The sequence below is a fragment of the Nannobrachium achirus genome (genome assembly GCF_963921795.1).
Source record: "Nannobrachium achirus genome assembly, chromosome: 23".
Taxonomy (NCBI): domain Eukaryota; kingdom Metazoa; phylum Chordata; class Actinopteri; order Myctophiformes; family Myctophidae; genus Nannobrachium; species Nannobrachium achirus.
This window is the reverse complement of record NC_137830.1, coordinates 1,978,328-1,990,812: the sequence shown is the minus strand read 5'-3', so window position 1 is coordinate 1,990,812 and position 12,485 is coordinate 1,978,328. Positions and strand designations below refer to the sequence as shown.

At 44.0% G+C, this 12,485-nt stretch overlaps 1 protein-coding gene across 1 annotated transcript in view; it reads left to right on the top strand.

The window, feature by feature from the left end:
* Nucleotides 1–12,485, top strand: part of creb3l2 (cAMP responsive element binding protein 3-like 2) — a 77,404-nt gene that overhangs the window by 22,199 nt on the left and 42,720 nt on the right. Inside the window, exon 2 of the mRNA XM_080754544.1 lies at nt 11,816–12,077. Within this exon, the coding sequence (XP_080610670.1) occupies nt 11,816–12,077 (262 nt within the window). The remainder of the gene's footprint in view (nt 1–11,815; nt 12,078–12,485) is intronic.

Below are 12,485 nucleotides of genomic sequence, written 5' to 3'. Positions count from 1 at the left end.
TCATAATCGTGAATGTTGAAAAATGTCCGAAATAGTGGAAATAGCAGATCTACAAGCTCACAACGCGTCGCATCGCGACGCGTTGTGAGCTTGTAGATCGGCTATTTCCACTATCAAAGTTATTTTTTAAGTAGTAAGTTGTCAAATATGTCAGTAATTTATTTGTATATTTAGGTCATGTGTCATATCTACCATGTACAACTTCAAAGCCTAAAAGCCAAACAGAAATGTAATTATCAACGACAAAAACACAATTAAATCGTTAATCGCCAATTATTTGAGTGACAATTAATCGTCATGTAAAATGTCATATCGTGACAGCCCTAAATACGGCTTGCTTTCTCTTCCTATGCTTGGTTTCCGAAGCTTCGGAATCATTCGCTGCCTGCTACCTCCTCCACCCCAGCCTCCACCTTTGCACGATCAGTCTGGCTAAGCTCAAATACTTGTGATTGTCTGATCAAGTTACATGTCAATGTTGTTAAGTTCAAATACTGTGATTTTGAGTAAGTTACTTGTCAATGTTATGCTCAGATACTGTGATTTGACTAAGTTACAAGTCAAATATTTGCGACCGTAGGTCGCATTTACTATCAAAAGCTCCAGGGGCTGTCTGTCAGTCCGTCAGTCAGTCACACTTTTGCCCTGCTCATATCTCCACAACCGTTGCCCCGATCCATGCCAAAATTTCCACACAAACTCCTTGCCTGCCAAACTACAACCTCCAAGGATCCCCGGAGTTCCAGGGACCCCCAGGTCCCTGGGGGACCCCCAGGTGTAAAAACATTACCACATACACGTCACACTTTCCCCCTACTCATATCTCGGCCACCGTTGCCCCGATCCATGCCAAAATTTCCACACAAACTCCTTGCCTGCCAAACTACAACCTCCAAGGACCCCCGGAGTTCCAGGGACCCCCAGGTCCCTGGGGGACCCCCAGGTGTAAAAAAAAATACCAAATGTGCAAAAATGACCAAATGACCACCCCCACGGGGCTGCTCACGGGGAATTCCTGGGGACCACCCACTCCTGGTACTCCAGAACGGATGCAAAAGTGGTGGCGCCCCCAGTGGAGGACCCCCTCCACTGCAGCTCACATAAAATGCCCTAACTCGGCCTAGGAGCGTCCGGGAGAGCCGGGGCCGGTACCTATTCGTCCGCCAAGGCAACGCGGAGACCCCACCCCTCATTTCTCACATGGCCCTCTTCTAGCGAGACATACGGTCGCTTATCTCCCGATTAGGGAGTCTTACTGGTAGTATTGCTAGGCTGTCTGTCTGTCAGTCAGTCAGTCAGTCAGTCAGTCCGTCACACTTTTGCCCTGCTCATATCTCCACAACCGTTGCCCCCATCCATGCCAAATTTTGCACACACACTCCTTGACTGCCAAACTACAACCTCCAAGGACCCCCGGAGCCCCAGGGACCCCCAGGTCCCTGGGGGACCCCCAGATGTAAAAAATGACCAAATGTGCTCACACGTCACACGTCACACTTTTTCCCTGCTTATATCTCCGCACCCGTTGACCCGATCCTTGCCAGATTTTACACACACACTCCTTGCCTGCCAAACTATAACCTCCAAGGACCCCCGGAGCCCCAGGGACCCCCAGGTCCCTGGGGGACCCCCAGATGTAAAAAAAATACCAAATGTGCAAAAATGACCAAATGACCACCCCAACGGGGCTGCTCACGGGGAATTCCCGGGGACCACCAACTCCTGGTGCTCCAGAACGGATGCAAAAGTGGTGGCGCCCCCAGTGGAGGACCCCCTGCCACTGCAGCGCACATAAAATGCCGTAACTCGGGCTAGGAGCGTCCGGGAGAGCCGGGGCCGGTACCTATTCGTCCGCCAAGGCAACGCGGAGACCACACCCCTCATTTCTCACATGGCCCTATTCTAGCACCACCTTCAGGCCGATTTTTAAAACACATTTTTGGACACTGCTCCTACAGTTTTTGCCCTAAAATCACGAATATCACTACACAGCATGTCTACACTCATGTCATCAACATGGATCAGGAAGATTTTGGAAAAACAAATTTTTGCCCTATTTGTGGAGATAAGCCACCTACGGTCGCTTATCTCCCGATTAGGGAGTCTTACTGGTTCTGCTATTGTCTCCCTATGGGGGGTATTGCTTTGCGATCTCTGATATTTACAATGTGATCCATGCTCAGGAGGCCAATCAATATGTGATCTGTTTATCATTGTTTTCACAGAGGCAAGAAGTGCCTCTGTGTGCGTGATATTGTCCTTACATTTCATTCACTTTCTTCTCTCTCTCGCCCTTGTTTTGTGGGTGGTGTGTGTGTGTGTGCTGAAGTGATCATTGCACCTCTGTGAGCGCGGTGTTGTTTTCTTTCCATTTCATTCACTTTCTTCTCCTGTTTATGGGGGGAGGGGGGGAGGGAAGGGAGGGGGGGGGTCGATCTACTGGAAGCAACGTGTGAAAGATAGACGAGCGTTTGAGAGGGAGAGAGAGGGAGAGAGAGAGAGAGAGAGAGAGAGAGAAGGGGAATACATTGGGTGTGTTTTTTTTCCCCTCTAACGCTGACCACTTATTTCCATCTCTCTGTATCACATGCACGTGCGCACACGCGCACACGCACCCACACACACACACACACACACACACACACACACACACACACACACACACACACACACACACACACACACACACACACACACACGCACACGTGCCACACGCGCACACACACACATGGACAGATAAAGACACTGACTCATCGTGGTCTGAACTTTGACTCCAAACGTGTTCCCACACAGTGAGTGTTTGAGGTCAGGCAGTTTATAAAGTAGCAGACGTTCTTAAAGGAGCAGTTCACCCCAAAATGACCGTTATTCTATTGATTCTTAGTTTATCATCGCATTCCTAAGACAATATCAATCAACAGATCAAATTAACACAGCTGTAAAAACAACTTAAAATACTGGTGCTGTCAGTGGCGTCAGTTCAGCAAAAGCTAGGGTATGGCAAAGATGGCAGTCCTCATGGAAAAGAGCCATTACATTTTGTATAGCAAGGTCCTATTGTGAAAATAGCAGATCTACATGCTCACAATGCCTTGCAGCATGTAGATCGGCTATTTTCACAATGTCTGAAAAAACGAGTTTTGTCAGTTTTTTTTACACAGGTTTCTACGGTTTCTTGGGCTGGATATGGCAGCCTGGAACGGTTGTTCAAGTGCAGCTAAACTTGGCATGCTAGTAAACGTGTTATATGTGGAGCTGCCTATGCTGAAAATAGCCGATCTACAAGCTCACAACGCGCCACGCTGCGGCGCGTTGTGAGATTATAGATCTGCTATTTGCAACCAAACACAAAATGACTTGTCTTTTAGCTCTACTTATCCACCAGTCCCTCCCTATAGGCTACATTTCAGTCTATTTACTTGTTAACCAAATTAGTCTCCGTTTCAGTTGCCGTAGCTTAGTTTCTTTATTTCATTTAGTCTTTATACTGTATAATTTTCATCAGTGTTAAAAGGTAGTCGACTAACATTTAGAAGAGTCAAGGGTTTCCTGTTTCCACCACATTACATTAACACTGTTTCTGTGTGTGTGTGTGTGTGTGTGTGTGTGTGTGTGTGTGTGTGTGTGTGTGTGTGTGTGTGTGTGTGTGTGTGTGTGTGTGTGTGTGTGTGTGTGTGTGTGTGTGTGTGTGTGTGTGTGTGTGTGTGCGTGCGTGCACATGTGTGTGCGTAAGGTAAACAGCTTAAGATATCACACCTATCTTTTGGCTACCTCACATCCTGCTGTTTGCATCTGTTTACCATCACATGCACGCACACACACACACACACACACACAAACACACACACACACACACACACACACACGCACACGCACGCACACTGTCAACAGCACAGCCAAGACAAACAGCATGGTTGCAGGACTCGCTAAGGAGCCCTGCGGGGTTGGGCATGTGCACATGCGTGTGCATGATAATGTGTTCTCCATTTGGTCAGGCTAGGGTTAAAATGATGTACACCAGGGGCCAGTTGCACCACCAGAACGTAGGTTCTGCCCTAAGTTAGGGAGTAAAGTCCTTACTAGAGGCTTAGTAACTACTAGTTAGTTTGTAACTAAGTGAGTTACTAACAGGTGTTGCACCACGACTGCTTAAGGCATAACGTAACTAGTAATGCGTAGACTGTTCCTAAAGTAATGTATAGTCGAATAAAATGATGTCAACAGAGAGCTCTGTCTCTCCACTGGCATGTACACAAGTCACTGATATGCGTGCACAGGGCGAGCGCATCCCTGCGCACTGCCCTGCAAACGGATTGTATCACAAATTATATTGGCCTCATACATTTTCCCCCGTAGTGAAGTAACGCAGGGCAACGCATATTTGGAGACACAGGTGAAGAGAGCGCACCGTTCAATTCGCTGTTGTGCTGTATATATGCAGCGGTTGAAAAGTACTCAAATGAATTTAAAAAGTATCAATCCTGCAATATAGAAATACTCTATTAATAGAAGACACATCGTGAGCTTGTAGATCGGCTATTTTCAAATGGCCGAAATGTATATAGGCTTAATGTATGTTTTAAACAGATGGGTTTTTCATTGTTGAATTAATTAAATAGCCGATATAATGATGTCTGCCACGTTAGTAGTGTAGTTGCTCTACTCCCATAGAGATAGGTTACTTAGTAAGGACTTAGTGCTGCCCAAAGGCTGGTGTAAATATTTAGTAATTACTTAGAGATACGTTAGAGTGGTGCAACAGCTGAGATTTTAGTAATGCGTAAGTCTTGACTTAGAAGCCATTTACGTTACAACTAGGCTACGTTTGAACTTAGTGTGAGGTGGTGCGACCCCGCCCAGGGGTAGGCAACCTTATAGGCACGGTGCCAACATTGGCACAGGAGAGGGTGGTCACTGACACACTGGCACAAGTGTGAGAGAGAGCATTTATATTTTAAAAACAAATTGTTTTAAACGTGGTCAATTAACCCATTTCGAACAGTTACAGATTACTCTGTATCATTATTGAATGCTTTAACTTTTGAAAAATAGCAGATATACAAGCTCACAGCGCGGCACCGAGTGCCGCGCTGAGCTAGGCCAAACAGGGCCAAACACTTCATAATGACTGATGACTCACTGACTTTTCATTTAGACCACCAGGATATAGTTGTAATACATGATAATAGATTCTATTGTGTTGTAACCACTATTATAATCTATTATAGTGGATTATAATTATCATAGTAATACATTCATACTTTATTATGATCACAGTTATAATCCATTATAGTGTATGATTATAATTTAGGATAGTTGTAATACAAATGTATATTGTATTATAATCACAGTTAAAAGGGTCATTTTGTTTCTTACCGATAGGGGTACTTTAGTGTTATGGAAAATGTAGATATTTTTATGTGGTGCGGTGTGGTACTAAAGCTGCAGTCGAAAAGGGGCTTAATAGGAGCTGTGTGTGTGTGTGTGTGTGTGTGTGTGTGTGTGTGTGTGTGTGTGTGTGTGTGTGTGTGTGTGTGTGTGTGTGTGTGTGTGTGTGTGTGTGTGTGTGTGTGTGTGTGTGTGTGTGTGTGTGTGTGTGTGTGTGTGTGTGTGTGTGTCTACATCTGGTTTAGCTTTTCCAGGGAAGGAAGGTGTTGCGTCATCAAGCGATCCTCCTTCTGACCCTCACACACACACACACACACACACACACACACACACACACACACACACACACACACACACACCCGGGGTGGGGGGGGGGGGGTCTCCTGCAGATGTTACCTTACAGGAAGTTACACACTGTGTGTGTGTGTGTGTGTGTGTGTGTGTGTGTGTGTGTGTGTGTGTGTTTTCTTCAGTGGAAGAATGGTTTCATAAAGATATGTTTACAGTGATGAAAGCATTCAGGTTGTTTTAGATCTACATAGCAGATGAGCATTATATTGTAGATCTGATATTTTTGAAGATATCACATTGAGCACTGTAAGAGCTAGGCGTTTTTACTGATAGCTGAAATTCATGTAAAATAAGGGCTGAACAACATGTGAACAAGGGAACACACATTAATGTCACATACAAATGTACACTTGTACGTATACACTAGGAAGCACATGCTTCACAAACACAAACTGCATGTGAGGCACATACAGTATGAGCTTCTTGCACCTCCTGCAAGCAGTCTGTCTTCCTGTCTGCTGTTGTAGGACACACTGACACTTTCTCTTGCCAGATGCTTCAACTCTAACTTCACTGTTTGTTTTACCATTTCTATCATTTGGATTGTTTGGAATTGAGACAAAGTCAATGTATGATGATGATTTGTTAAGTTAAAATGTATATTTGTACCCAAACACAGAACTTACGGTTAATTATTTTGTTAATTTTCCCCCAACAATATGAAAATATCACAATCTACAAGGTCTGTTATTGTCACTCTTTGCAACTACAATAACTACAATAAAGATATGATAATTTTATTATTATTACAGTTTAGATAAGATATGAGTAGGACACACACACACACACACACACACACACACACACACACACACACACACACACAAGCTGTGATGTCATCAGTAGAGTAATAAATCCATTTCCTTTACGGGTGGGGGGGGGGGGGGGGGTGGAATGTAAATATTTGTTTTCCAAGCTGACAACGTTTACAGTGTGGTGTTACTGTACACACACACACACACACACACACACACACACACACACACACACACACACACACACACACACACACACACACACACACACACACACGTGTTAAGGGGGGGGGGGGGGATTTCTCCAAGCCTTGGAGTTGAATGAGACTAAACATCTGTGTGTGTGTGTGTGTGTGTGTGTGTGTGTGTGTGTGTGTGTGTGTGTGTGTGTGTGTGTGTGTGTGTGTGTGTGTGTGTGTGTGTGTGTGTGTGTGTGTGTGTGTGTGTGTGTGTGTGTGTGTGAGCAGACAAAACAGAGAATTGGTGAGAAAAGCAGACAGGCAGTGCTATCTATCTCTCTCCCGAGAGAGAGAGAGAGAGAGAGAGAGAGAGAGAGAGAGAGAGAGACCTCTCTCTCTCTCTCTCTCTCTCTCTCTCTCTCCCTCAATTCAAATAAAATATGCTTTATTGTCATGACAAGCACTCTTCTATTGACAAAGCATTACGTACAGTATGATAAGAATCTGAAATGCATGATACAAACAAAACAAGTAAAAACACAAGCTAAATGACATTTATCTATTAACTGTGTTCAACACTTAAAGTGTTCACCCGTTGTCCCTCATTTTGTGGCACAAGCTACGCACACACACACCATTGTTGTGAATACTAGCGAAATGTTCATCTTCAGTTTGATGTCTCATTGATTGTAGTTAGGTTTACATGGACAGTAGTAGTGTCTCTCTCTCTCTCTCTCTCTCTCTCTCTCTCTCTCTCTCTCTCTAGTTCATTGTTAATGTCTCTTTATCAGTAACAGTCACCAGTGTTAAGCTTCACTCTCCAGTGGACAATAACACACTGTACTCTGTCCACGCACACACGCACACACACACACACACACACACACACACACACACACACACACACGCACACACACACACATACAATACTGTACTCTGTGCGCACACACACACACACACACACACTCACACAGTACTATGTGTGTGCTCATAGCTGGCAACTGCAAGTCCTTAGTCAGGGATTCTTGGAACACAGCTTGTCTGGACACACATGCACACACTTGCACGTGCACACACACATGCACGTGTGCACACACGCACACACACAGCAGTGAGTCATGGAGGGCTGCCTTTGGGGAGATGGAGAAACACAGTCACAGTGATGTGTCTCTGACCAATGCTCTCACACATACACTGACCACCATGCCAGCTTGTAGATCTTACAGGGTTTTTTTTCCCCCTTTTTTTGGAGCGGTGAAAGCGCTCCCAATGAACAGGTATATCCGTGGGTATGTGGCTGGCTGGCTGGCTGGCTGGCTGGCCCTGTCCGTAGCCTGGGCAATACCTTGAGTGGCCACACACAACACACTAGTTAAAGGAGGGGCGCTGTTTTGTGCAGGCCAGGCACACTCACCACTCACTCACAGGCACAGTTTACACTCACTCACTCACTCACATAGGGTACAGCTGCTCAAATTCACCGCTCCACTTCGAACCGAGGTTTGATTTTACATTTTGAATACATCTTTTTAAAAGCGAACATTTTAATTCAAATATTTGTTTCTGGGGGGTCCCTGGAACAACATATTTTGAGATGGGGGGGGGGTCCACGGCCAGATATGTAATCCTTAAAATGAAAAGGTTTGAGAACCACTGATTCAGAAGAAGGATTTAGAAGACATAGAATCGAGTCGAAAATATTCAAAGACTTGCGCACATTTTCACGATTTTTCATAAGAAATTGCAGATATACAAATACAATACACCTGAATTCTAATCTTTGTCTGCTTGTTTGTTTTTGACTTTTTAGCAGCAAATATGAAGTTGTGGAATCTTTATAATGTTTATTGCAACTGCTAGTTTAAATCTTTGTTATATAAATTTGTATTTTCACTCTGGCCACTTGTCACAGATTCAATAAAATACACGCTAAACTCCTCCCCCTCGCCCCGTAAGAACTGATAACCATTAATACAGTAAGTACAGTAAATGAATTTGATTGGCCTATTGCGCATTCCCACTATTACATCATCAAAATATATTAGTAAATGAAATAGATGTTTTTTATTTTTTCTTCCTTTTTTTCATAATTATGTCAGCGGCCGTTAAAGGCTTAAAGGAGTAGTTCACCCCCAAAATGATTTTTTTTCTACCGATGCCATGGATACTTGTATGTTTCGCGTTCCTAAGACAATAATTTAATTATTTCAAATTTACCTCCATTGATTCTGTATGGGGACCCGAATGCATTTTGGACCCCATCTGGAATTAATCGAGGTAAATTAACTGTAATCAAACTTTTGTCTTAGGAATGTGACAAAAACCCAAAAAATATTATTGAACTCTAGTTTCCATGGCGTGAATAATCAATAGAAATTTTGGGGGTGAACTACTCCTTTAACCCATTTAGGCCTAGGATTATTGACCGCTTTAACAATTGAAAAATAGCAGATCTACAAGCTCGCAGCGCGGCACTCATGATATTTCTTTGCAAGTCTTTGAATATATCTATTTAAAAGCGAACATTTGTAACTCAAATAATAATATGCTTCTGGGGGGTCCCTGGAACAACATATTTTGAGATGGGGGTCCGTGGCTAAATACCTGTAATTTTGGGGGTCCTTGACATGAAAAAGTTTGAGAACCACTGATTTAGAGGAAGGATTTAGAAGTCGGGTCAAAGATCGGGTCAAAGATATTCATAGACTTGCACACATTTTCACGATTTTTCAAAAATAGTAGATCTACAAGCTCGCAGCGCGGCACTCGGTGCCGCGCTGTGAGCTTGTATATCTGCTATTTTTCTAAGGTTAAAGCATACAATAATGGTTAAAGTGGTTAAAATCTAACGCGACTCGGGCGCGTTCCAGGTATTTGAGAGTTAAAGAAAATAAGTTACTTTTTGTTAAATAAACATTTCATCTCTTATTATTATTTTTTTTTACCATTTTGGAACTGAAATAGAGAACATTTAGGAACCGGACTGATACAAATCCAACCCATAGCCATCCTTAGTCTTAAAGATGGGATCTGGACCATTAGGGGGTTTAAAGAATGTTCCTTTGAAGAAACTCACAAAGGGAGCAGTCATAACACACACACACACACACACACACACACACACACACACACACACACACACACACACACACACACACACACACACACACACACACACACACACTTCCATCACATCCAGTCATAACATGAACGGAAGAGAAAGACAGGGCGGCAGTGGCTCAAGGGTAGAGTTGCCGTCTTAGAACACAGAGGGTTCCCGGTTCGATCCCGGGCTCCCCCAGAGTTAGTGTGGAAGACTCCTTGAGCAAGACTCTGAACCCCTAACTGCTCCTGATGAGCAGGTTGGTGCCAACTGACAAGCATGGTTTCCTCTGACATCGGTGTATGAATGTGTGTGTGTGAATGTAATGAATGTGTGTGTGAATGGGTGAATGTAATGAATGTGTGTGTGAATGCGTAAATGTAATGAATGTGTGTGTGTGAATGGGTGAATGTAATGCACACACATCTCTATAAAGCGCCTTGGTAAAGGCACCATTTACTATTTACAGGCACTCAGGCAGACATTACCTGAATTCACACTCACAAACACACACCCACACCCAACATGTCCAACACACACACACACACACACACACACACACACACACACACACACACACACACACACACACACACACACACACACACACACACACACACACACACACACACACACCTTTGATGAGGGGTGAGAAGGTATTGGACGCCTTGGGGGGGAGAGAGAGGGGGGGGGGGGGTTGTGGAATGCATGAGAGGAATGTTATGAGGGTGGGGTCTTTATATGTCACACATCAGAACCAACACACACATACACACACACACACGTAGCTACAAGCTGGAAGGACATTAGCAGTATAGTCATAAAATGCTTTTAGGGTGAAGTAATTATAGAGTACACATACACGTCTACAGAGCATTATAGTGATGTGTGTGTGTGTGTGTGTGTGTGTGTGTGTGTGTGTGTGTGTGTGTGTGTGTGTGTGTGTGTGTGTGTGTGTGTGTGTGTGTGTGTGTGTGTGTGTGTGTGTGTGTGTGTGTGTGTGTGTGTGTGTGTGTGTGTGTGTGTGTGTGTGCGCGCGCGTGCGTGCGCGTAACCTTTGATATGATGATGAGGAGATGATTTAAGTACAGCTTCAGTTTAATGACCTCTTCATCTCACTGCTATGAAAAAAGTCTGAGACAAAAAACACTGGGTTTTCAACCATTTTCACATCAAGGCCCATTATTTATTCATCATTTGAGCCACAGAACCACAGTTTGATGACATTTAGACTCTCAGAACCAAAAACTATGTTGTTGTTGGATTAAGATCGTGTCCACAATTCCATGCTGTATTGATGTTGGTGCCATAGGAGAGATAACAGGATAGGCAAACATTGATAAAAAATAACAATTCTTCTACATTCTATAGTTGTGTAGACTTCTGGTAAATTAAGTAACTCAGGTGTTTAAACTAAAGAACAACTTTGTTTTTACAACAAGGGTTCATATTTTAGATTGTAATTAGAGAAAAGAAAAGATGAGTGTTAAAATGTTTTCATTTACTGCTTTCTATTGTTTTAGCCATTTTACTATTTTGATTTCAGTGGTTGGGGGCATGTGGACAAGTAGCTAAATATGTCTTTTTAGACACAATAAGCTGACAATTTATGTATTACCATACAGTACTTTACAGCAACCATAAGTCACATCTGCCCATGAAAGATCGCGGTGTATCTTGGGAATGGGCTTGTTGTGTCTAAAAAGACACTTGTACGAATGCCCCCAACCACTGAAATCAAAATTGTTAAAATTTGCCAAAACAATAGGGATAGATGAAAACATTTTAACATTCATCTTTTCTTTTCTCTAATTACAATCTAAAATATGAATTATGAACCCTTGTTGTAAAGAAACAAAGTCGTCCTTTTAACGATAATTTAACTCTTGAGACTGTAAAATGAAACCAAATGGACCAGTAAGGGTACTTTTTTTTTTACACTCAAGAGTAAGGGTCCATTTGGTTACCAACTCTCATTTCTCTCTCTCTCTCTCTCTCTCTCTCTCTCTCTCTCTCTCTCTCTCTCTCTCTCTCTGCAGCATTTCTCGGAGCTCCTGGACGACCTTTCCCAGGATGCATTGCTAGGTCAGCTGCTGAGCGACCCCTTCCTGTCCGGAGGGGGGGGAGGGGGCGTGGCCAGGGAGGAGGCCATGGAGCAGGAAGGGGAGGGGCTTGGACAGGAAGGGGAGGAGTCTGCGCTGCCCCCCCACATCACGGCGGAACACAGCTACTCTCTGTGTGGAGACAGCCGTCCTCAGTCGCCACTGTCGCACCTCAACGGAGAGCCAGGCAGCGATACAGGTACAGACGTCGATACTTGGATTGGTGATTTAAAGCAGTGGTTCTCAACCTTTTCAGGCCACGACCCCCTAAAATATTTATTGCGACCGTAGGTCGCACTTACTATCAAAACCTGCACAAACTGTGAGTGAGTCTGTCAGTCAGTCAGTCAGTCAGTCAGTCAGTCAGTCAGTCAGTCTGTCCGTCTGTCTGTCACACCTCACACGTCACACTATTGCCCTGCTCATATCTCCGCAACCGTTGCCCCGATCCATGCCAATTTTTGCACACACGCTCCTTGGCTGCCAAACTACAACCTCCAAGGACCCCTGGAGCTCCAGGGACCCCCAGGTCCCTGGGGACCCCCAGATGTAAAAAAATACCAAATGTGCAAAAATGACCAAATGACCACTCCAACATGGCTGCTCA